Raw genomic sequence first — 27,415 nt, forward strand, 5'->3', positions numbered from 1 at the left:
GCTGAAAGGGTTAAATACTATTTTCTGGAGGGTCATGTCCACAATCAGAACAGAGGCTCAAAATGAAGAAGGTTGCAGAAAGCAGCTAAGATTAGATAGATTTAAAACAACAAACTGAAAGAGCCAACAAATAAAATCTTGTTATGTCCTGGGAAGCCAATTCAAAACAAGCAGATAAATGGTACTGGTTGGAGACAGTGGGAAGCTAAAGCACATCAAAAAGAGTATTTCCTGTGGAAAACCCCAGCTTCAAGTGGCTTTCAACAAAGAATGAAAACATGAATGGGGACAGCAGCTGCGCACTGGCACATGAATTTGTAGCAACAGGTGCATCCAACAGTCAAGGTCCAGGGCCTGCATCATGTGAGAATCTCCCCCTCCTTCCACTGTGCTTCACTGCAGGCTCCTCCCCTCCCCATGGCAGCACCCCAGGGAGCTCTTTTCTTAACTGACATTTAACAGGCGCTCTGAAGCTTTGGCCTCACTACTGAATCAAAGCAGCAACATTAAAACAACATCCAGCTGCTCCACTCCCTCTGCCAACATGGAATGGAGAAACTTGGAGAACATAAACACTGGGAATGAGCATGCACGCCAGCCTTGTCACGGGGAAAGCAGCTTCATTTCTGGGAAGGAAGATAGAGCCTTCCAGCATACCGCACCCAATGAGCAAAGATGTGTAGTGCTACACCCCATATCCCTTACAGCTTCCCATACAGCCCCTCCTTGCTGGTTTCAGCACTCTCCCCACTGTGGGTAAAACTGACTGAGTTGGTTGTTACTTTACCTCCTTCACATGTATTCCCCTGCATAATAGCCTCTGCAGAACAGATCTCCACAGGAGACAAAATGGCCAATCTGCCTCCTACCAATCCCTGCAGCCTCACCAGATCTAACAACTAAGCAAGGCTTCATCCCCGGATAGCTCTACTGCTTCCTGCTGTCCCACAGTCATGCCAACATTTGTTAAAAATACCCTAGTAAATTTTGGGAATAAACCCTCATACTAGACACTAAAATATTCTGCAAGGGAAAGAACACAGCAGGGCAGTCTACATTACAGAAGCTCCTGACTGTGAAATGGAAATGTTGTGGGGGAGAAAAAGCAGCATATCGTGTACCAAGAAGGGAATGCCTTAATTATAAAAGTCATCTCAGGCTCCAGACTCTGGGAGTGGCAGGGAGCAGCTGAAGGAAATGCTCCACTACTATTACTGAATGGGAATTACCGTCATCACAGGGAAGCTAGGCAGATCTGTTACTGACTATAATTCATGAAATTTTAAATAAAGAGATCACATCCATTCTTGAGTGTCAGGAAGGCCAGTGGTAAGGTGCTCCTACTTTAAGTCTGATAGGCCCATGTTGGATTGCTGATTCTGTCACTTTAAAACATTACAAGCACCTGCTATTGGAGCCAATCCTGAGCACATGCATCCTTGCAGAAAGACTCAAAAGAGGGAGACAAAACCCTGGAGGAAACCATTTAGCTGTCCAATTGCTCGATTCTCTCAGATTTTGGAGGAAGATGAACAGCTCCTCCCAGTTTCCTTGTCCTCTGGGTAGCTCACCTCAGGCAGAGGGGCAGGGAAGGGACTCATTTTTTGCCTTGAGAAGGAAGTTGATCTTTGGGCCAATCCCTGGGGTAACTAGACACCTGGGCTCTCTGCCCCTTCGGTCTCACCATGTTGGAGTTTATATTGAAAGAAGGGATGTTCTGAATAAAGGCCAACGGTGTCCACGTGCAGAAGTCTACAGAAGGCCCTGGTGGAAGACTAAGACCCTTTGTGGATTCAGGAATTAACACCTTCCACCCATATGTACAGCAATAGAAAACTGACTAGGTGTGTCATTTTGGTGGGGGGAGTGGAAGTTGAACTGGGACACTTTCCTATGAAGCAGATTATATTGGCTACTGCTGGTAGCAGGATATCTGACTACATGGAACATTGGGTCCAGCCTGGCATGGCAAGTTCTGCCTTTTTAATATTCCCTCAACGGGCAGTAGAAAGGGAAAGGATCCAAGTACACTGAAGCTAAATGTTACATGCATTTACAACCAATCCATCTCTGCAGTCTCTAGGCACGCAAGGCCAGATTTTCAAGAGAGCTCAGCACCCAACGTGAATGTCATGTCAGTTGCGGAGCTCTATGAAAAGTCTGGCTCACTGAGGGCACATGTAGGGTGTATATCCAGGTGCATGGATCCATTTATGAACTCTAGCACAAGTCTGAGCAGCTGTTATCACAATCCAGGCATCCCCCATTGTCAGAATGCACTCCAGTTATCCAGATGGCTGTAGTGCGACTGTACAACCCATTGTTTTGACAGGGAAGAGTGGTGTGCTGGTGTTATGGGAGTTCAACCAGAGACTTTAGTATCCTCTGAATCTATACAGATCAGCAGCCTGCCATTATATTAGGGTTGTCACATGCAGTCTACTGAGGGCCTTATGAGAGAAGTGGTTTGAGGTTCTAGGAGCAATTCTCCACCTAAGGGGACAGTGTTCTTATTTCCAAGTCTCTTCTTGTTCTCAAAACGGGAAGGATTATCTCCACACCTCTAAACCCCCGAGCTCTACGACTATCCCATATTGGTGACAGCCACCTCACCCTTCCTTTTCTCCAGCATTTGGAAGAGGGCTGCCCCTTAAAATATCTCCACCTGGTGGAGAACTATATGTGCAATATTGAAGACATCTTGTCTGAGTGGACAGTGATGGGGAAGAAGCTATGGGGCTCATTCTTCTTTCACACCAGTGGGGGCGGAGGGGGGGGGAGGGAGGGAGGGAGGGAAATCAGGTAAACCTCCATTAAAGTCAACAGAGTTAAACTGGAGCAGATCTGAGGAGAATCCGACCCATACACAGTTTTGTCTTGAACAGGAATGGAGGATAATTTTTCCAGATGTCGTCCTCCCCCAGGTCCCCAGCCATGACAGCATCTCTTTCCTGTGTGTCTACCCCTGAGAATGGAGGAATGCTTGGTCCACACCCAGTACCCTGCAGTCATCATCATCATCTCCTCCACACACCCCTTCCCCCCCCCCCGCACACAGCATCCTCAGCATTCCCCTTGCAGACAGACAGCTGATTTCAGATACACAGCACAGAGGTCAAGCCTCATAAGAAAAGGGGACCTTGGAAAGCAGACATCCTGCTCAAGCCAATTCTCCAAGACTTGAGCTGCTGCTCGAGTGCAGACAAGCACAGTCAAATAAGGGTCTCCCCTTTCCAACAAGTCGGAATGCTGACCAATTACTGAAATCACATTAAACCTAACACACTCGCACACGCCTGGAAAACATGAGTCATGCTGGTCTCCACAATTTATTTTCCATTGCCGACTGTTCCTTCAGCTGCTCCATATTCCTGCAGCAGAGAAGCAACAATCTCAAAAAACAGCTACAGCAAGCAATCCCTCCTCTCCCTTATGTCCAGACCCATCAACTCCCTCCTGAAGTTAAACGTATTTAAAGGATATTAGTGAAAATGGGACAGGGGAAATTCTCTTTACTGCTTGCACAGAAAAGATGGATATTTTTTAAAGATGCTTTTCATTTTAACTCCTTTGACTCTAGGATCTGAGATACATGCAATACAGGTTACATATAATCAAACAGGATTTGCACATGCATGTCATATCTTGCTAGTATGAGATATTTTAGCCTACACTTTATTCCATATATTGCCATAATGAGCATTGGATCACAGAAACCCCCTTGGGAACTGTCAACTGAGGTGCCAAGACTACTTCTGCCCCTGCCTTCCCTGACAGCCTGGGACTCCAGCACCCTGTCTTGCTGAACCAGACACGCCAGTCTGCTCCAACACAGACCCAGGGTCTGAACCACATGCCCCAAAGCTGCAAACTTAACTGAAAGCAGCTAACAGAAGTGTTCCTGTCTTTAACACTCAGATGCCCAACTCCCAATGGGGTCTAAACCCCAAATAAATCCGTTTTGCCCTGTATAAAGCTTATACAGGGTAAACTCAAATCGTTCGCCCTCTATAACACTGATAGAGAGAGATGCACAGCTGTTTGCCCCCCTCGGGTATTAATACATACTGTGGGTTAATTAATAAGTAAAAAGTATTTTATTAAATACAGAAAGTAGGATTTAAGTGGTTCCAAGTAGTAACAGACAGAACAAAGTGAATTACCAAGTAAAATAAAATAAAACATGCAAGTCTAAACCTAGTATAGTAATAAAACTGAATTACAATAGGCCCTTAGTTATATTTCATATTTCTAGTTTCAGATACAAGAGTGATACATTTATACAAATAGGATGACCACACTCAGTAGATTATAAGCTTTGTATTGATACCTTACAAGAGATCTTCTGCATGAAGCATATTCCAGTTACATTATATTCATACTCATTAGCATATTTCCATAAAATCATATAGAGTGCAATGTCACAAGCATACATTATGTTTTTAGGATGCCTGCTGTGACGCATGGCTAGAAAAGGTTAAACATTCTGCAAAATAAATAACCCACAGAAGACATGTGGGGAGATAATGTTTGTGTTATTGTGTATTTACATATGTATGAGTAGGGCGGACAATGTAATCAACAGTCCCTGTCTATACTGTATTCTGATAATTCAGAGGTCAAAATAACATCCTATCATGTAAATGAATTGTAAGCACAGGATATCTCGGTATTCATCTCTTTGAAATATACTGTGAATGGTGGAGGAACAAGCAAATGGCCTTATGTTAACTCATATAGCTAAGTACCAGTGATGGACCTCCTTCAAAGTCATCCTGATTACCTTTTGTTCCCTGAGGAATTCCAACTTGTCAAAAGACATGAAATTGTATAAAAGATGCTTGGGTCCTGATTCTGTCATCTCAGATTTGCTTAGACTTCATCGGGGAAGTTTGAGTCACAAGACTGAGGTCCCAGTTATGCTGGTACTCCCTGAATATGAGATTCAGACATTGGACTATGACCTATAAACTGAATTCTAAAGGAACTCTTTGCAACTACGAAGCTCACGATCTCTGCTATGAATCAGCACCTCCATGCATTGAACTCATGTCTGTATATATATTGATATTTTAACCATACTCTCTCGTTTTTTAGAAAATTTTAGTTTAATTAATAAGAATTGGCTGTACCGTGTACTTGGGTAAGATCTGAAACATTAATTAACCTGGGAGGTAAAGTTTCCGATCCTTTGGGATTGGTAGAAGCTTTTCTTTTATAGGATTAAATAAGATTTACATAAATTAACATCATATTTGACATGGGTACCTGGATGGAAGCCTGAGGTTGGATCACTTTAAGGAAACTCTGTTGTTTGGACTTCTGAGTAACCAGTGAGGTAATAAAGAAGCTGTTTTATGCTGGTTTGGTAAATCTAAGTATTTGAATATCCACTAGCTTTTTGGGGTTTGGCTGCCCCATTCTTTGGGGTTCACCCTAACTTGGAAACCATAGCTGGCTCCCCACTATGACCCCGGTCACACCGGCATAGGAACAGTGCTTTCTGTCTGCATTTCTGGGTGTGTCATGCTTCGTTGGAACAGGACAAGTTGTGCAGGTACCACCACCAATGGAGTTGCATACAAACCTCACTCCCTCCACACTCACCCACCTACTTCTTTCCCGGCACTACTTACCAATATAGAATGTATTAGGGGCCTGCTTGTCACCTAGATGCAAGTACAGGATATTTGTGGTCTGCGAATCATGACGGAGCCAGAGCGCCACACCAAGAATGATTCCTCCTGCAAGCTGGGTAGAAACCAGAGAGAAGGGTACATAATTAGCAACACTCATTCCATCACATGTCCCATCATATGGTCTATTTACACACAACAGAAGTCCTTCCAGAGGCCTTACCCAACATGCAGGGCACTGGCAGAGCATATATAGAGACAGCTCTCTCTCTACTAAGGCTTGTCCAATATATGGCTCTCATACACAGAGGCACAGGATTCATAAAAACAGCTCACTTGGGGTGCCCTTTGTCTAATATATTGACCATACGCTCTCCACCTAATGATCTTGTCTATTTCCAGTTAGGAGTTCTCCTACTGATTCTGCAGTCAGTCTCTCTGCACATAGATCTTTCCCCAGATCCTCTGAGAGTTACATATGAGGGGTTGCAGAATAAGGCTCTTCATCCCCAATAGGCTTCATTACTAGGCTATCCAGGCTGAGTTTGAAGAGCAGAGTCACAGATTTCATGGCTGAATGACAGGTCTGTTCCAGGCACAGGAGTGGCTCCGGAATGCCTATCCCAGTCCATTTCGCAACTAGTAGCTGCTCAAGAGTATGCATTTCTTTTTATGTGTGGCTAAATACTTTTCAAAACCTCTCTCTTTTGCTGGAGGTTGGAAGGAAAAGGAGGAGTGAGAGTTTCCACCCTAGCAGCACATGGGCAGTATTTCAATGTAACGATTCCCCCGAGCGCTAGGCCAAAGAATGACTAACATGCCTTCTGGCTCTCCAAAACCACAAAGGCGAGGATCTGTCATAATGGGATGTCTGGCATCCTGCCCCTAGGGACAGTCTATCTCTGGTTCCCATTAGGAACAGGGGCAGAGTGCACTGCACAGCAGGATGTTAGCCATTGGGTAGAAGAAATCCCCATCCGCACCAAGCCTCTAAGTTAGAGGTGCATCCTATGGGTTTGGCCCCATACAATCCTCTCGAGCCCCTTCAGAATGTTGTATGCCACACACACTCACAAAGAGGCATACAACATTATATTTTAAAAAAAGAAAAAAAAAAGGACAGACCTAGTTTTTCCAACCTCTGAATATTTTAGTTCCTTACATTCCTGTATGTTTAAACTGGAAAACGCACCAACCTCCTTCTCGATAAAGTTGACCAGACCAGACATGTGCGCACCATCGACGGTGTAATTGTTTTGACCTTTCATTTATATTGTATACAGCATCTTTCATCCTGAAGATTTCACAGTGCTTCCCACTGTCCTATTAGCACAAGGCAGATGATTCTAGGGTAAAATATTGCTAATGTGCAGTGGCTGCTGTTACAGATTATTTTTTTAGGAGGGTAGCTTTAAGGGTAGCTTTTAGACAGAGGTACAATTTAAGTTTAGTCCCACTGGAAGTGGAGGTAGTAAGTCTGAAGACACATGGTATTGCTCATCTATGATGTAGGGACAGAGCCAGTTTCTTCTGGTTTGTTTTAGATATCTTTAGCGACACATCCCAGGATTAACTATTTTTAAACATTGTGCTTATAGTGAAGTTATCTTACACTGGGATATGCTATGCTTTCACACTTCACCTTTGGTTGTGTACCTGTTGTGACAGGAAGGGATGAGAAAACAGTTTCTAAAGTTTGTCAATTTCTCCTTCAGATCTGCATTCTTTTCCTACTCCCAATGCATGGTTGCATTTATCTAGTTTTACCGCATCTAGAATTTGACCAGACACAGCATAGCAAGTTTTCTAGTACTCCCAAAAACCACGGGCCACACGGAAAAGCTTTGATGACAATCAGCCTTGTAGAAGCATGCTTAACCGGTACATATTGATGCAAGGTAAGAACAAAAAAATCAAACATCCAGCACACGTGTAGCACGTTATCAGAAGATCCATATGAACTTGGAAAAAAGCATATTACCCTTCTCAATTCCCCTTAAGCTCCCCACTAGGCATTTAACGAAGCATTTTGAAGAGTACCTAAGTGACTTAGGCACTTCTGAAAATTCCGCCCTCCCCCCGCCGGCTTTTTCTGTGCATCGATTTGACTGTAGCCAGACTAAACAGCAGACACTGTTTTCTTCAAGAGATCTTTCAGATAGCTGATCTCCATCACGGATAGCCAGAGTCCTGTTTACTCTTCACCTTCCCACTCCTTTGTGGCATGTCTATTTCTCCACAGAGATGACGGTTGCCTCAACACATACATGAAGATCATCTTGTTCAGCAGGCAACCTGAGAACCAATAACCCATTGATGGATGTAATTAATAGAGAAAGTATATATAGAATTGCACAAGTATCAGAAACAAAACATTTCTTAAGCTCAGATCTCTAACAAATATGGCGCTTGGCTGACAGTAACTTAGGCCACCTCCCTGCTTATTCAGAAACTGTTCCAATCTCATTTGTAGTAGCATCAAAACATGACTCAGCATCAATGTTCCTTGAGAATTTCAGAGGGTAGGACACAGTCTACAGATCTGGATGTGCATCAGCTATAACTGCCATCTAGCATTTGTTGGTCAAGTTCAAGACATTCATAAGGACAACTTTGTGTGTGTGTGTGTGTACACAAAGTCTTCCCTCCTCCCCCTTACAATTATCTCTGATAAGTGACAGTTTAAAAAAAAATATTAAAAAAAAATTAGTGGTAACTGATTGGACAGGGCAAGACATGGAATGACAGTCCAATGCTGACCTTCATTGAAGAAAATCTTATAGGAAGATGGAGCCACTTTGCATGGAAGGGCCGTATGCACATCTCCTGGATAATTTATTATATCTGTACTACTGGTTTATTCAGGAGATCACAATAGTAAGTTTGGACAAACAAAATCAACTCAAGTTCTTTCTCTGACAGGCATTTCCTGTACTTAACTTGAGAGTCTGAACTCAACTGGAGCTGCTGTATGCTCAGCACTACTGAAGATCAGGCCATTTATTTAGCCTAAATATAGCTTTAGGAAACTAATCTGAGGGATCCTTTTTTTTTAAAGCCATTAAAACTATAGTGCTTCTATGGATACCACCATAAGTGCGTACTACTAAGAGGAACATAAGAATGGCCATCTAGCAAAGGTCCATCTAGCCCAATATCCACTCTTTCAACCAATGCCAGCTGCCCCAGAGGGAATGAACAGAACAGGTAGTCATCAAATTCTCCATCCCCTGTCACCCATTCCTAGCTTCTGGTAAACAGAGGCTAGATAGGGACACCATCCCTGGAACAGCACAACTAGCTGATTAGGCAGAAAAGGCTACCCTACCTAAAACGGCCTACTATACTGCAGCAGAGTAGAGGGACAAGAGTATGCATATATGTGCGTGCACAGGTGTTCCAGCTATGAAATCTTTATTAGCAGCCAACAGGAGGAGTTACTTTCCTGTACAGTCAATAATGCACTTAGTCCTGTCACACTCTTACCAAGGGTTTCTGTTTGGTCTCTGAGGATGAACTATGAAATTCTCTGGATTAAAGTTGATCCCAGTAGTGGATAGCGAAGCTAGACTCCCTGTATTGGGTTTAAAGGTGTAATATAAACACAAGTTCCATAAAATAAACAGGCACGTGATTGGATTAGAACTGAGGCATCATTTGTAGTCACTTTGTGCTAACAGGGAAGATGTGCCAGTCCTGATGCCATGATAGCACCCACAATTCTCTGAACAAAACATCCAGCCTTCTTGGGTAAGAGTATTACTGGGGGTAAGAGGAATAACAAAACACACTACCACCACCACCACCACAACGTGCTCCCTTGAAAAGAAGGTGGCTAAGATTGAAATATAATTGAAATGCTCATACACCAAAACTAGGGGATTACTTGAATGACTCCTTTTTAAACCTCTCTTTTTGGGAATGACTTATTCAAGCTAAATCTTTCCTAGCAGGACTTTTCTCTGACCCATTGACATGGTCATACTCATCTTATTTAAATAAGATGTTAGTTTCTGAAGTAAGAAAATCTACTATATTTAAAGGGAGATTTCCAAGGCACTTTTAGAACTCACTGGTGGGGCCTACTCAAACTCCATTTTATTTTAAAGGTTCTAGCCTTTGTACCAACTCATTTTAAAGGATACATGTGAAAGGGGATGACATTTTTTTAAGACAATAACTCTTAAAAAGAGGGCTGATTTTTGACAGGATCCCTAAATTAGTTATAAGTACATGAGGGATTGACAACAGGTTGTATGATAGTCCCATAAAAAGAGAGTCTTTGGTAGTAGTTCAAAAAAAGACTGTAGTTATACATTTGCAGGCAGAGTCTAATGCTTGGGACCATTGCATAAGCAAATGTCAGCTGGGATTTTTCCAAGGTATTCAGCATTGGCCTAATTCGGCTCCCACTGAAATCAACAGAAGTGAATGGTAAAACTCCAATGGGAAAGCTAGACCAACACAGAGTTGTTTTGAAAAGCTCAGACATTATGGTTCTTATGGAACTAGCCACTTATTCTTAGACTCAAACATATGGGGAGAGTGTATAGCACAGACTCTGGAGTAGAGACGGCTTGACTTGTGCACTTACTGGTATCAGCATTCCCAGTAGCGTCAATGGTCCCTGCTGCCTCTGCAGTTCTCCTCTCTGCCTGATCCTTTAATCATTGCTTCTCCCCAGCTCCTTTAACAACTGCAGAATTTATTCTTTTAGTTGGAACATTTTGGCCAGTTTTAGCGGAATGCCTCCTTCTTATAACAGGACAAGATTAAAAAAAGACCCACAAAAAAAACAAAATAGTTTTAGTTACATACAAGAATGCAGACCCAAGTTTTCAATGAGATTGGAGTCAGCTTGAATGCGCAATAAAGTGCACAGAGCCACAGGTGTGCAATGGCAAACACCATTATGAATGCAAACTGCATGACTGCACATGGAAATTGCTAGTTAGGAGCCTATGTCCACATATGCACAATCACTTAATCTGTGCATACAATTAAAGTAACTATGCAAGCATGGAAGTAAGTCCTCTGAAAATTTAGCCCAGTAAGTGTCTAGATATTTTGCCCAAGTCCATTTCCTGTTCCTCTTCCAGTTGAGCTGAGCTTTCAGTGCTTATTATGGATAGGGAAAAACATTGTATCCAACTACCTCTCAGAACTTGCTTCAGGCAGGCCAACACTCTCCCACTACTTGCTATGGAAAAAGTGATGGGGGTGGGGGGGAAGAGGGGAAATCAGTTAGGGTTCCAATTCAGCTCCAAGTAAGGTAGCTAGGAGCTTTTTTTTTTTTTTTTTTTAAATGGAAACCAGAATCCAGTCTGGAGTTTCTCATTAGTCGTCTAGGATGATAATAAAATCCACATTTGTTTATTCACTTGGAAAAAGGAGAAGGGCCCATAATTAATCAATGCCACTCCTAAAGCAGGAACCTGCGTGTGGCCCCTAGGAGGCAAACCGCCCAAAGAGGATTTTCTGCTCACTTTGATTGGCCTATTGAATTTCTGTGCCTCTTTTGGATGGCTCAGTCCCTGCCTTTACCCATTTCACCATGGTTATGAACCAGCAAACGAGATCACATTTGGGAGGAGTCCAGGAGCAAGTTGTCTCCAAGAGCTTTGAAGAACAGACAGGGAAGTATTTAAAGTGTTCTCTTATATATGAGAGAGAGAGAAAAAATTCTAACACTTTTTCCATTATAAAGACAGAATTATGTATCATCATTTCCCTGAAAAACATCCTTCATAACCACCAAAATATATTAAACATAGTTGAGGAATCTGGTCACTTGTGGTTCCAAAGGGAAGGAAGCAGGAGGGAGAAAACTCATTGGATTGCCATAGTAACCCTGGCTTCCACTGGAAGAACTCTTAAAACAACAAACAAAAAAAACAAAAAAAGAAGGAGAGAGAGATAGAGACAGAGAACAGCCCAGTGACAGCTCATAAAACCTGAAAGGGGAGCTAGACAGTTCCACAGACAGCAATTTCTCTATTTGCTTTTTCCTTCAGAGTTAGTGGAATTTTGGCAGAGTAGAAAACAAAAAACACTGCACTAGTCCTGCTTTCTCACCACTTTCCCTGATGGCCATCTCTTGGTCTCAATTCCTCAGCACTCTGATTTAACACCAGTATGGCAAACAGTCCTCCACCACCTTGGTAGCACCTTCAGTCACATACTGTAAGCTGGCTGCAAGTGGTAACTATCACTATCTCAGAGATGACCTACAGTCTACAGGGATCGGCAACCTTTGGCCTGCGAGGGTAAGCCCCCTGGTGGGCCGGGCCGGTTTGTTTACCTGCCGCGTCCACAGGTTCGGCCAATCGCAACTCCCACTGCCCACACAAACACTACACTTAACACACCTCAATGTCTCAGACTACACACTTTATTTCAACTTAATAGAAGAGCTATTTTATGTTACCAGCCAATTTCTAAAAGCATATTTACAGAGAGATTAAACTCTGGGTAATGAGACCTATTACAATTAGGCCTCAAAGCATGTTTTTAATAATTAATTGGAATGTAACATATTACAGCACTTATGAAAGCTAAATTGAATCCTTATTTCAGATACTTAAAATGGAGACTAAGGCTGCAGTAAGCCGTTTAAGGGGGCAAGGACTGTACAAATGTTCATTTCTCTTATGTCCTGCACCAAAAGTTTTAGGGGTGGCCAGTTTTGTTCATCTACCTGGATTGTGATAGCACCTGAAAATGGGTGGAGCTACAGGTGTTTCAGATCAGTTACCTAGATGGCGCTAGACTATACCTGAAAGTTGCTACTCCTACCAGGACTGTTTGTTTGTTTATATTAAGCTTTCTTGGTTGTTAGACAGAAGTTATAGGAATGTGACTTACCCAAGGACACAAACTTCACTTCTCTGTGCATCTGTTTTCCCTCCCACCTTTTGTCTATTCTGTTTCAACTGCAAGCTCTACAGGCAGGGATTGTTTCTTACTATGTGTATTCACAGCACCTAGCATTAAGGGGACCTGATCTCAGCTGAGGCCTCCAAGCACTACTGTAATACAAATAAAAATGCTAATAGAAATTATGAGTTGTACAAAGCTGGTGCTCGGTTTCCTCCTAGATCCAACTGCCTATATATTCAGTTGAGCACAATTGTAAAAGCTATTTGTAATAGCACCATGTGATGACTCCAGGTCATATGCACAAATGTTTGCAAACTAGTCGAGGACATAATTGAACTGAATGACTGTTCAAAATTAGAACAAGAGTTCACAGATTTGTTGTTATATTCAGTTTTCTTTCCCTATTTTTAAAGTACAATTATTTCTATTGTTACTTAAATAACCTTGAGCTTTCCCCACTAGGAGCCAAACAGTTTTCAAAGTTACCCTTCCCTACACTCGCCCTTTTATAAATTCAGAGGGAAATCCAGTCTACTATACAACACTCCATTCTACACTGCTGCGCCCGCTTCCCCCCACCTCCATCTCCATTACATAATTAGTGTTGGGCTAGCCAGGACAAGGATGTGGCTGACCCTAGAAAATGTGCCCCAACTATGCCTTTCCCCAGCCTACACAAGAGGCTCAGTTATGATTTTGGTACGAGGAACTCATGTTAGTTCAGAACGGTTCTAATTTTAACTACAGTTTGCCTGTTACCACACTGAATGCCAGTATACAGGAGATCAAGACAAGTGTTTTCCATAGATTTTTCAAGCCAGAAGGGATAATGACAATCTAGCCTGTCTTCCTGCATAGCAGTGATCCCTGCATTGTGTCCAACAGCTGGCGGTTGAGCTGCAGCACATCTTTTACAAAGACACCTGGAATCATTGAATCAAGATGTGATAGAGCAGGGTTCGGCAACCTTTCAGAAGTGGTGTGCAGAGTCTTCATTTATTCACTCTGATTTAAGGTTTTGCGTGCCAGTCATACATTTTAACGTTTTTAGAAGGTCTCTTTCTAACACTCTATAATATATAACTAAACTATTGCCGTATGTAAAGTAAAAAAGGTTTTCAAAATGTTTAAGAAGCTTCATTTAAAATTAAATTAAAATGTCTAGATGGATCAAGTCATCTCACCCTTCTTTTCAATAATCTCTGCACTTTGAGCTCCTCAAAATCCCTCATTTAAGGCATTGTAACAGCTCTTCCCTGAACTCTCTCCAATTTTTCCAACATCCTGGGGAGTTCTGGAGCTAAAGAAGACCGAAGCCAATTGGTCAAGATGATTTCCACAGATATATTGTGGGGGGGAAGAGGGTGTGTGAAAGAGGGAAGGCAAAGGGTAGATGAGGAAGGAGGAAAAGACAATGGCCTAAACTTGGGTCTTTGTCCTGTTCCACAAATTAAGAGTAGCCACTCAAAACCAGGGGCTCCTCTTGAAAAAAATTATACCTAAGCCTTTTCTTAGATTTAGGTAAGAACTCCCTGTTTCTCCCTCCAAAAGGAACTGCCTAGCGCCTTCAGAAACCTCTGTGGTGTTGGTTATTCTCATCTTTGTTCAGTGGGCTCCATCTCTGGGGCCCACTGCTCACTTACCATACCCCAGAGGCTCTGTCTAGTGCCAGCAACAACAACGTTCATACATGACTATTGCTAATATGGTTTCCCTGGCCAACATGGACAGAGATTACCACTCCCAGACAGAGTCAAACTAGGTAAGAGATTATCATCCTATGCTCTGTGCTGTTCAGAATTTTCAGTTTCCCCCACCATTTCTCTAGCATCAGTGGAGCTGCCGTGGTGTTTGCAGTGGTAGGGCAGTATTGAAGTTGCAGGCTTTTCTTTCTGAACACTATGAACTAGGCTCAAAGTAGGTTGACAACCATGTTAGAAAACAGTGCCTCTAGAAACTGAAATCCCCATCCACACTGGTTAGGGAAGCCATGTTAGAACCCTGCCAGCAGCAATCCTCTTTAGACACATTTGTGGCTATCATGTTTCAGACACAGTGTAAACATGGTTGATAAGCTATTACAGTACCCCCCAATGCTTGCTGGTGGGCAATCTCATGCACTCCAGGGTGCAGAGTCCTGAAATCAGGAAATTACAGTTCAATGACATTGCTGCCCTTGTCAGGAAGAGATTGTCAGGGTTGCCATGCCCTCGGATGACAACTACAAAACCATGTGCACAAGCACATGACAGGAGGGAGGCAGCTTCAAAGTTTCCTGGCAGGGAAGCTCCTGATGCTTATCTGAAGAGAGTCCTTTTAAGGTTAGCTACTGGAGGTGCTCAGCACATTCACCACAAAATAAGGATGGAATGCAGCCCTTTCAACGCTTTAGTCTGTGGCCTAGTCTACAATTAAAATTTAGGATGACTTATTTGGCTGGTGGACGGAAAAATGGTTCCACTGACCTAGCTCACTGTCACTTGGAATGGTGTTTTTTCTACAGCAATGGAAACAATCTTTCTCCCAGTGTAGGAAGTCTACAATGCCAGTATAGTCCCTGAAGTATAGACAAGGCCTTTGTGTAAGAAGAGCTAATGTGAGGCACTGCCAGAGAAAGTTAGTTTTCTGAGCAAGGACTGATCTCATCCACAGGAAACGGAGGAGTGTTTCTAAAAATACAGTATTGTAAAACTTTGCTGGCACCTTTGCCTTTTTTGCAGAGGGGAAGAGCAAAAGGTACACTGCAGCTCACTAGTTACAGTGCTGACTGACTTGTATGTCACTTGCAAATGAGACATCCTGCTGCTAAATCGAGGGAGGGAGGGATGCAGACAAATACATGATGCATATCCTGGCAAGTACACAGATATGTGGAAGCAGGAACCAAACCAAAAGCTATTTTGGATAAAAATCATCTAAGTGCCAGCTGCTTCAGTGGGAATTGGAGATAAGAATTGTCTGGTGAAGTGACCACAAATCAGCTGTGATCCAATTATTAAAGAAAAAAAAAGGGTTTACTGTGTTCTTTGGCCTGTATCATGCAATCCAAGTAGATGGTTGGGGGTATGTGGATATGTCAGAGATAGATTCCTGGGGGTGGGGGTTTGAAGGTAACATCCCAGTTCTGCTCATTAGAGAGACTTGGTCCATATGCTGTAAAGATGAGAGTTACTCATTCAATTACGCCCAGACACATACCCCTGGGAGATAGGACACTTCAAGTGTCCTATGGGGACGTCTACTATTAAGGCTCACACCAGCTGAGACTAGGGTGACCAGATGTCCCAATTTTATAGGGACAGTCCCAATTTTGGGGTCTTTTTCTTATATAGGCTCCTATTACCTCCCGTCCCCCATCCCTGTCCCGATTTTTCACATTTGCTGTCTGGTCACCCTAGCTGAGACTCAAGCTGCATGCAAAATTGCAAGAGTTATTATGGATGACCCTGGGCAGTTAGGCTAAGCAGATTCCCCATCATCATTCTGGAATAGCTAGTCAGACAGCAACAGCCACAGACCATTGATAGGACCTGGACTGGATATGTTCACCCTGCTGAAGGGTTGCTGTTAACTGACTGTTTCAGTGACCCATCCAAGATTCACCCAGTTTACATGGGCTGTATAGGTCAACAAAATGCAGAAGTTGCCCAGCGACATTTCTTCTGAGGACAAGCAATTAACAGGGTCCTTGAGATCACACTTGAAATGAGGTAGTGAATTCCCCACCCTGAGGCTCAAACTCTGACAGGGCAAATGTCTTCCAGGAAAAGCTGCAAGATGTTCCCCTACTGACATCTGCACTTGCCAGAGAGTTGAAGTCCATTCACCTCATAGCAGAGAAAGAATCAGGTGAGAACGATAAAACACCCTCTTACTGTGAGATATATTTTAACATGATGACCACCACCACTACTTCCCCTGCATTTAACTTCAGTTGAAGTGATCTGGCACCTCTCAGGATCAGACCTTCAGTTATGCTCTTTGACACACCACACACACGTTAAAGGCCCAGTGAGCAGCTCAAGAATCACTGTGAAAAGTAAATATGGTGGGAGTGAAGGGAATAAACTAGCTACTTGTGTACTAGACTGGTAACTTAAGACTAGTGTGGGCCAACAACCGTGCAAGATTCCCACTATAGGGATTTACAAGTGCTTCATGGGCAGGAACGGAGTTTTTTTTCCATAGTGGACACTCTCCATCATGAGATCTGATGGACACCAAGGTCCATTTTCTGGGTCAGCTACTTTCATCAGCTACTTTACATCCCAGGCAGGCACATCAAGCCTGTGGATCTGCTTGCTTTAAAGAACAGGTGGATCACAACCTTCTACTGCTATTTCAGTGGACCATCAATGAAATGTCACAGCACCAGGGAAGATGCCTGTGCCAAGAATGAGTAGAGGGTGGTTTAAGAAATGACAAGTAACAAAAAAAAAAACCACACAAGCTAGATGCACTAGAGATTAGATGAAATTTCTGGCCAAGATATGCAAGTGATCATGATTTCAGAGGGTGCATGCTCAGCACTCTCAGGGTGCAACCAGAGCCATCAGATTTCTCCTAAGCAAAGAAGAGTCTGTATTTTAAGCTCTGAGAACCCAGACAGAAAATAAAGAGCCTCCTGGCATAGCCAGTGCACATGCAGAAGGGAGTATTAATGTCACCAGGACCATTCTAGTTGGAGTATTAGGATACATCAATTTCAAAGTCATGAACTGGACACCCAAACCTGTATTTGTGCCTTTGAAAAAAAGTCTCCCCCCGCCCCTCAAGTGATAATACTCCCATCATATTAAGCCATCTCCATTAATGCTACCACACAAGCACCAGACATTGAACTACATTATTGGGCCTATCACTTGATAGCTGTCTGCTTATCACAGTACAAAATATCTCCCTCATGTACACATTGAGAAAGCACTACTCCCAAGATAAACATAAAACAGTGGAGGGAGTTAAGGAAGGCCTTGATTCTGCAATGATCACATGTAGCCTCTATGGGTAAACAAACATATACGGTAAACCACAGAAGCCATTTAAAAGCTAGGACATGGACACATAGCTGTGGGCTTTATAGTACTTTAGGATAACCCAAGCACTGTTGAGTATTGTAGAGAGAGGTTTGTAGAAGATTATAATTTAGAGAGACTCCCTCATACAGGACAGTATTATGAACAATGGAATTTGGAGATGTTCCCAACCCCTGCCGTCAAAGCACATCACCTGGATGCATACAGCAACTCACTATAGAAGCTCTCCAGTTTGTTTTATTCCTTACTCATTCACTGGTTTGTTATTTAATTAACCCCAAGATTGTTACATGCATGACAGTTTTATTTTCAATACTGTATAGACTGTTCAAGTTTAATCTATGCTTATCCCATGAGAAAAGTGATTTATCCACACTGAACCATATAGAAAGGCAAATGCAATTTACCAGGAATCAAATACAGAGAATATCTACAATTTAAAATCATAAAGATTTAAAAAATGACAGTACACCATTTGTATATTAAAATACAATAAAAAGATGGCAGAAACAACAGGATCTCTAAAACAGATAAAACCAAAACCAAAAGCAGGACTGAAGTCTCCCAGTAAAGAATGAATGGGAAGAGATCTTAGGCCACAATATAGTTATTGAGCATTAATATGTTGAATGCTTTGGCACCAAAACAAATCTCTATTTACGCACACTGAATAACAAAACAAGACACTAATAATATTGGCAAAAAACCCAAAGGAAGAAACTAAGTAGTGCATTAAATACTTTTCTGCTTGTGATGGGAAAGAATGCACATCTGAAATTATTTGATACAGATTCTAGACACACTGGGCCAGACATCATAGATTTGAAGTCTATGGAGCTATGCTGATTTATACCAGCTGCAGAACTGACCCATTATTATTATTAATCAGAATATTGGCATATGACATACCCAGGGTACACCTAGACAAGCAGTTTTTCAACTCTGGGGGTCTGCAGACAATGTTTAAGGGGTCCATGAAAGGTGACTATGAAAATAAAGTTTCAGATCCCAGAAAAGGCATTCCGTTTTTCTGATCAAAAGTATGGAATACCCCCACCTACAGGCCAAAACCCAGAAGTGTTGTCATTAGATGCCCACAGTTTAGCACCCTTTCTCATGCTACGTCAAATACCGTGTTGAGCACATGAAACATTAATAGTTAAATTCTGTTCAGTCAGTTTTCAATCCATGACTTCTATGGCAGGGGTCCGTGGACCACAGGTTGGATTTCCAAAGGGGTCCACATCTGCATCCAACATTTTTTAGAGAACCACCAAAAAAAGAAGGTTGAAAACCATTTAGACAGACCAGTAGTGGGCAACCTGCTGGATGCCGCTTCCTGCAGCTCCTATTGGCCAAGAACAGCAAACCACAGCGACTGGGAGCTGCGGGCAGCTGTGCTTCCAGACAGTTAATGTAAGCGAACTGTTTCGCGGCCCGCCAACAGATTACACTGATGGGCTGCGTGCGGCCTGTGGGCTGCAGGTTGCCCACCATTGATTTAGACTAACGAGTAGCTGCGTCCAGTGATGAGCTGCCAAAATATTAACAACAGGTTCCCTCCTCCTCACCCCATGAGGGGGTCGTGCCCCCCCGGGGGGGTCATGCCCCATCCAACCCCCCATGTTCCTTGACACATACCCCCGGGACCCCTGACCCATCCCTCCCCCCGTCCCCTGACTGCCCCATCCAACCCCTCCTCTCATTCTTGATGGCCCCCCAGGACTCCTGCCCCATCCAACCACCCCATCTGCCCTCACTGCCCCCATCACCTCATCCAACTCCTGCTCCTTCCTGACTGCCCCCCGGGACCCTTGCCCCCATTCAATCCCCCTGTTCCCTGCCCTCTGACCACCCTGACCCCTATCCACCCCCCCACAACCCACCGAACATCCCCTCCCTGCCCCCTTACCACACTGCCTGGGCCCGACTCCCCGGGCCGGGCCGGGGCCGCGGGGCCCGACTCCCCGGGCCGGGCCGGGGCCGCGGGGCCCGACTCCCCGGGCCGGGCCGGCGCCGCGGGGCCCGACTCCCCGGGCCGGGCCGGCGCCGCGGGGCCCGACTCCCCGGGCCGGGCCGGCGCCGCGGGGCCCGACTCCCCGGGCCGGGCCGGGGCCGCGGGGCCCGACTCCCCGGGCCGGGCCGGGGCCGCGGGGCCCGACTCCCCGGGCCGGGCCGGCGCCGCGGGGCCCAACTCCCCGGGCCGGGCCGGCGCCATGGGGCCCGACTCCCCGGGCCGGGCCGGCGCCGCGGGGCCCGACTCCCCGGGCCGGGCCGGGCCGGAGCCGCTCGGCCGGCATCGGGACCGGTGCCGTGGGGCCCAAGCTGGGCCAGGTTGGAGGCGCTCTGCCGGGACCAGCCCGAGCCAGGGGTGCTTGGCCGGGACCGGGCTGGGGCGCTCGGCCGGGGCCAGGGGGAGCCGCTCAGGTGGAGCCGGACTGGGCCACGCGCGCCGTCTCCCCCTGCCCGGCTTACCTGCCTGCTCCTTGTTTCAGGCTTCCCGTGAACATTTGATTCGCGGGAAGCAGGGGAAGGGGAGGAGAAGGAGGGTGGAGCATTCAGGGGAGAGAGGGAGGTGAGCTGGCGGTGGGGGCCGGGTGGACAGCTGCCCGAGCCTTTGTTAAATTTAAAAACTTTTTAGAACGGGTTGTCCTGGAACAACCGGTTCTAAAAAGGCTTCTAAATTTAACAACCGGTTCGTGCGAACCGGTGCGAACCGGCTGGAGCTCACCACTGGCTGCGTCAACCCAGCCCTCTAACCTGAGGTGCCCTTTACACGGCTTTGCTGTTGCAGCCTCCACTCCTGGACTGCTCACAAACAGCCTCCAGCACTTAAGTCACTCCCAGCTGTATCTGTGTGCACTTGTAACCTGCCAGTCACACTTAGGTGTTTACGAGCCCAAATTACACTGCGGGGAGACCCTAGCACACTCCCAGATTTTGCACAGAAACGTACATCTCATACTTCAATCTTCTCCTGGGCAATACAAGCTCATACAAAGTCTGTCATTTTATTAATAGAAATTATAAGCACAAATCTTGTTATCTCAAATGGAATTTCCCCAAACACACTGCTTTAGATAAAACAATAAAACAAGATTTTAAGTGAATATAGGTAATAAGGCATAAAAAGCCAAAAATGGTTACAAGAATGATTACAAGACAATAAAGTGCCTAACTTAACACAGTTACATTCAAAGCAAAGTTTCTCTCACCACATGTTCTCAACAGTCTTACTGGCCAAACTCCTTAGGCTAGGACCCCTTCTTCTGTGTAATGGCTGCTTCCTTCATTCCTTCTTGTGCAGTGAATCAATGGACAGAAGGGGAGGAGGAGGAGGGGGTACATGGGGTGACTGCCTCTTCTTTTCACATAGTCCTTCTGAGAAGTATTTCCAGCTGGGAGCATGGTGACAGGCGGACTGTGTGGACGGGAAGCCCATGCCGTCTCTTTGCTAAAAGGTAGGTTGTCTGCCCATGCCCCTTTTCCTGCTCAGTGGCTACTCGCTGGCAGGCGATGGCCCATTGATCTTGTTTACACCTTGCTGAGGCATCAGCTTGCCCTTTGTCTCTGAGGAACTGCTTTGGTCACTCCCCAGACTTGGAACATGTTTTAGGCTATGTCTACACTGTGCACCCTACAGCAGCACAGCCGTGCCACTACAGTCATACCACTACAGCCGTGCCGCTGCAAGGTAAGCTGTGTAGCCGACAAAATAAACACCACCACCACCGAGGGGCGGTAGCTTTGTTGGCAGGAGAGTGTCTCTCACCAACAAAGCGCTGTTCGCACCGGTGCTTTTCGTCAGTAAAACTTGTGTCGGTCAAGGAGGTGTTCTTTCCACACCCTTGACTGACAAAGGTTTTACCGAGGAAAATGAAGTGTAGACATAGCCTAAACAACACCCTGCAATTAAAACTTTTAACTTTACATACAACGTTGCCAGGGCCGGCTCCAGGCACCAGCTTAGCAAGCAGGTGCTTGGGGCGGCCACTCTGGAGAGGGGCGGCACGTCCAGGTATTTGGAGGCAATTCGGCGGAGGGTCCCTCGCTCCCGCATGGAGCGAAGGACCTCCCACTGAATTGCCGCCGATCGCGACTTTTTTTTTTTTTTGGGCTGTTTGGGGCAGTAAAACCCCTGGAGCCGGCCCTGAACGTTGCCACACATTTTACCAGGACAATAACATCTGAAAACTCAGTTTGATTGACACCTCACAAGGCATATCTTGTACACAGAATATTACCACATACGGTGCCAGAGGTGAATACAGAGGAACAGTGTCACAAAAACCCAACATAATACAGCCAGAAAGGAACAGATTTGGGTTGATCTTTGGACTACACAGCATTTGCCAAGAGAATCCAGCCACTGCCCCTGATCAACACACTATTCCGGGCAACTGATGCAGGCTGAGCTGCAGAAACCTTCAACAATCCACGCAGCGTTCCATCTGAGTGGCACCCAGAGTGGAAAACAGAGGGAATGCAGAGGGTTTTAAGATTGAAGGACAAAGCCAAGAGTCCTAGCTCTGCCACAGACTTGCTTGGAGGACATGGGCAAATGCTTTACACTATACCACCTCGCAGTGCCACACTTTATCCACATGTAAATGAGAATGGAGAATTCTTACCTGCCTCACAAGGGAGTTTGGAGGTTTATACCATTTTTGTATAGGGATCTGAGGGCTTCTGCAGAAAGGTGCTAAATAAATATTAGCACACATCACATGACTACAGGAACTCCATAATTTGTTCTCAGATACCTATGATGAAGCATCATGATTTTTTATTTTTTTTTGGTGCACTGAGAGAATGCATGTTTTTCATACTTGCCTATTGTGTTCCTAGATTATTACTGTCCTAGGCTGCGAGACTGATCTCTTTTGTACAATCTCCTTTTCCAAGTAGCTCTTTTAATGCTTAATCCATGTTGGGCATTACGTGGATCCTTCCAGGGCAAAAAACAGTGAATGGATCCCTATTCTTGTTCTTTGGAGGTGCTACATCAAGTTCTCCCCCCGCTCCCACCGTAGATACTGTTCAGAGGGAAGGAAGGCACTCTCAGCTGAGCAGTTTGAAATTTTAAACCACAGCAAGACGTGCACAAGGCTGGCCACTCCCAGGTTTAAAAAGAGTGGGATTGGCCTATAAATATCTCCTGGGTAAAGGAATCTGGCAATGGAAATGAAAGGACAATGCTCTGAGAGATGTACCAGAGAGGAAATGCCAGCAAACCATAACAGTGACTGAATGACAGGTTTCAGAGTGGTAGCCATGTTAGTCTGCATCAGCAAAAACAACCAGGAGTCCTTGCGGCACCTTAGAAACTAACCAGTTTATTTGGGCATAAACTTTCGTGGGCTAAAACCCACTTCATCAGATGCATGGTGTGAAAAATACAGTAAGCAGTATATATGTATATCAATCACAGCACATGAAAAGATGGGAGTTGCCTTACCAAGTGTGGGGGGTGGAGGGTCGGTGCTAACTGAGGCCAATTCAATTAAGGTGGAAGTGGCCTATTCAGAACAGTTGATAAGAGGTGAATATCAAGAGAGGGAAAATTACTTTTGTAGTGCTAACAAGGCCACCTCATTGGAAAACAGTTTAAAAGGAAAACATAATATGTAGCGTAATATATAGGGATATTCAACCTCATACTTCAGAGTTTGGCTTAAACCCCAACTATTAAAAACCAGGATAAGACCGAACATGGGGGTAGGGGGAGAGATTATCCCACATCTGCCTATTGCAAAAAACTCTTACACCTTCCTCTGATGCATCTGCTGTTGGCCGCTCTTTTGAGACAGGACCTGGACTAGATGGACCTTGGATCTTGGCAAATCCTATGGAAGTCCCCTATTCTCCCATGCATTCAAATGGGAGCTGCATTCCCTAGGTCTCACACCTGCTTTGCAGGGAAGTATCAATATAATTAAGACCTATCACTGAAACAAAGAGCCGCACAGGACAGATAATGGAAACAGTGATGAGTATTCTCAGAGACTGCTTTAAAATTTCATTTAACTGTATTTAACTAGGGTCATATAATTGCGGTTACTTTTAAACAACACACACAAAATACTTGGCACTTATATAGCACCTTTCATCACAGGGTCAAGTCTCTTTACAGATTATTATACCAATCTTAACACTGAGGAAGGTAAGTGTTTCAGAACGATAATTTTAGGTATGAAGGTCACATGACTTCCTTTGATTCACAATGATTCAGTGCCAGAGGCAGAAACAGAGATCCATTCTCCTCTTCCAGCCACTAAATGACATTCCCTATTGTGACCACGTTCACTAGAGACAGGCCCCAGAAACCGAATTCAGAGCTAGATGCAAACACCAAACTTTGGGGTACTGGGAACTGGGTTTTGGTTTCAGTTGTTTATACTGACAATCTGCTATGGGAATTTCCCTCCCCCACCCTCCCCTCAAAAATGAGCATTAAATGACTGCACATTTAAATACATAGGCAAGTATGAATGTATAATTGTTCAAATATACATACCTACAGCTATTGGCATCTGATCACGCCAACCCTTTGTATTACCTTTAATACCAGATGTACTGTGGAATTTCTCAGGGAGACAGACACATACACATCCTCTCTGAAAATCCTGCAAAGCGGCCTTCAATACTGCAACTAAACCAATATAAACCAAACTGTTTCCAACAGGTGCATGCACAACACTGCAACCTGAGCAGATTTCGAGCTGTTGTGCATTATCTACAGAGCCATTTCAAAAAGTCATACAGATGCAGACCACATTAAAGCAATTTTAACTTTGTTTCCATAACATGGTTTAGAAGTTGAAACATAGGGTTTCTCTACACTACACAGCTTTTAGCGACATGGCTGTGTCGCTACAGCCGTGCAGCTAAAAGTCAGGCTGTGTAGGTGCCATTTGTTGGCTTTCCTGCTAACAAAAAACTTCCATCCCCAATGAGTGGTATTTGCGTTGTCGGCAGGAGAGCGCTTCTGCCGACAACGCGCTGTTCACACTAGCACTTGTCGCGGCAAAACTTATCTTTTTTGGGGGGGGAGGGGTGTTAACACCTCTGAAAGAAAAGTTTTGTCATTCAAATGTCAGTGTAGACATAGCCATAAGCACTGTTACACAGGAAGGTATAAAGTGTCACGTCAAAATCACAAGGCCCCAAAGCTGTCCTAACTGTAACTGATGCCACCATGACAAGAATAGAAACACACAGGGCTCGCTAATGAACCCAACTGAGTATGAAATATAGCCCCCTCTGCACTTAAATACCAGAGCATCTTTTAGAGCATGTTTCTACTGTAAATTCCTTGGGGCACAGGATTACAGTTGAGATTAAAAAAAAAAATCCTAAAGGGTTAAGAGACACAACTCTCAATAATCTGAGGGGTAATCATACATCTACATCTCCTAGACTGCTTTGAGGAAAAAAAAAAAATCTCAGCATGTGCTTTTCTGAATGAGAGCAAGACTACTCCCACTGAAGCCTCGGGGAACAATTATGTCCACAGAGAGAAAAGGAGAGTGAGATAATCTCTTTAACTGGATCAACTTCTGCTAGTGAGAGAGACACTCCGGAGCTTACACAGAGCTCTTCTTCAGGTCAAGAAATTACCTCACCCTCCTTCTCTAACATTCTGGGACCAATAGTGCTACACCACCACTGTATGCCATCAGCACACAAATAAAATAGTATTCCTCTGCCTTTTAAACCAGCTCTTCTTCCGCTTTACTAGACTGCCAGGGTCCATGTCTCTTGTTTGAAAGGAAGGGCATGAGGGTAGACAGGCAACTTGCTTTGGGAGGTTTACCTCACTTCACTTTGTTTGTTTTAAACTAGATCCTTTCCATGCCAGGTGGTTTCTCATTTTACTCCGAGTCTCCTAAAACAGGAATAAATAAGGAACCTGAGCCACATCTGTGAAGGGGAAATGACCAAAGGAAGGAGGAAAGTCCAGAAGCATTCAAGGAAACAAAACAAGACAAAAAAATCCCCTAAGCTATTAGAGACAAGAATCTAGAGTGCCACTAACCCAAGACAGAGAAATGATCTTTCATATAATACATTCACCATGCTTTCCTCTACCGCTAACCATACCATATATACCCACCACAGGCAAGAGAAAATAGCTATCTGCTGCACAGAAAATGGAATTAAAAGGGAACTCTGTTATGCCTTCTAATTAGACACTTCCCTAGTAATGCAGTCAGTGTGTGCTCTAGATCTGGAAGGCTGCCATAGGTTGCATTAGATACTAAGTTGGTTGATCGTTTTCAGAGCAAGTCAATTTCTTTTTCGTTATGTTTAATTATATTTTAAACGAAGCTATCTGGCTTCCTATAGTCTCTCCAGGGACACTTCTTGGTGTGGGCCAATCCAGTTCTGGATGAAGGCAGCACAGAGTCCGGTCCAGTGTTTGGAGCTGCTTTCAATTCAGCTCAGTTAGCACAGAAGCTGAAATCTGATTGCCTGCTCAAGATTCAAGAAATGAGATTGTGAGGGGGAAAGAGGAGGGGGAATGACTCAATCTTCAATGAAGTGCATAGCCAAAACAAGCTATGACTGAGCTGTCATTAAAAAAAAAAAAACACAGAACTAAAACTGCCATATCTACAAGTAAAACTGAAAGATCAGTTCAGTAAATCTGATACCAGTAACTCCCCATCTTGAGATATGAGGTAGTGGAGTTTTTTTTCAAAAAGCCTATTGGAATTAGCATTACCAACTGTGTACTTTCACATTTCAGAGACAGGTTTTCAGAAGAGCTCAGAACATCAGGAGCTGAGCTCCACTGCAGACCTGGCCATTAGTGTCAGAGACGCACGTGCAGAGTGCTTTGGAAACTCCTGCCCCAACTCGAAGTGCTGAGCATTTGACAGTCTGGCACTTAATGACCTAATAAGGCACAATCTAATCGTAGCCAATATCACTCTCTTCTGATGCCCAGACATTTCTTTGCACTTCTGGAATACCTGTCTTCAGAGGATCTCAGACTTTCCTGTAGTGAAATGGAGGCAGAGGTCAGGCAACTTCCCATGGTTACACAGAAAGACTGTAGCAAAGCTAAGAACAGAACCCTGAACTCCCAATTCCAAGTCCTGTGCTTCAACATTTAGTCAGTTCATTCAAGTTTCTGGCTTGGTTTCATCTGTAGCTGCAACAATGCAAGTCAATCCAATTGAGGAGACCACCACTGAGAAAAGATTCCTGTCAAAATTCAGCCCTTACAAGAGCAGATGCAATTCTATCAACGTCAGCGGCACTACCCTCACTTTTGTCAGGGCTGAATCTGTCTGAAACTACTGAGATGTAAGGAGCACTTACCATGTTGCCAGAAAAACCAGCACATGCAAACATCAGCTGGTGAGAGCGCTCATATCTCACACCAAGAGTTTGAGGGGTTTAAAGTTCTGTTTTTAAAAAAAAAAAGAAAAGAAAAGCAGCTGCAGATTCTAAAATCCTTTGTGAAGCATAGTGAGAACTGAATATGCTGACACTTATCCCTTCCAAAACATGTATCCCCATAAGAAAGCCCATGTATGATACCTGTGAACTACAAATGCTTTCAGTGTTGTGGTAGCCATGTTGTCCCAGGATATGAAACACGCAAGGTGGAACAGATGTGTCAACTCCTTATGCTTAATAATGTTGCAAGAAACGAGTCAAAACGGACAAGTAACACCTCTGCAGTTATAGGACAAAGGAGAGTTAGTGGATTGTTGTAATGAGACACACAACTAGTGTCTCTATTGAGTCGATGATTTTTGGTGTCTAGAAGAATCGTGAATTTAAACTCCTCTTTTGAAGGTGTTGGTCAGGTTTCCTTTGAGGATGAGAACTGAGAGGTCAGATATAGAACGG

The 27,415-nt window shown here is 44.3% G+C and overlaps 1 protein-coding gene across 1 annotated transcript in view; it reads right to left on the minus strand.

Moving 5' to 3' along the window:
• Positions 1 to 27,415, minus strand: part of CD81 (CD81 molecule) — a 70,805-nt gene that overhangs the window by 37,107 nt on the left and 6,283 nt on the right. Inside the window, exon 2 of the mRNA XM_045014138.1 lies at positions 5,637 to 5,751. Coding sequence (XP_044870073.1) covers positions 5,637 to 5,751 — 115 coding nt within the window. The remainder of the gene's footprint in view (positions 1 to 5,636; positions 5,752 to 27,415) is intronic.

Source organism: Mauremys mutica, chromosome 4, assembly GCF_020497125.1.
Source record: "Mauremys mutica isolate MM-2020 ecotype Southern chromosome 4, ASM2049712v1, whole genome shotgun sequence".
NCBI classification, from domain to species: Eukaryota; Metazoa; Chordata; order Testudines; family Geoemydidae; genus Mauremys; species Mauremys mutica.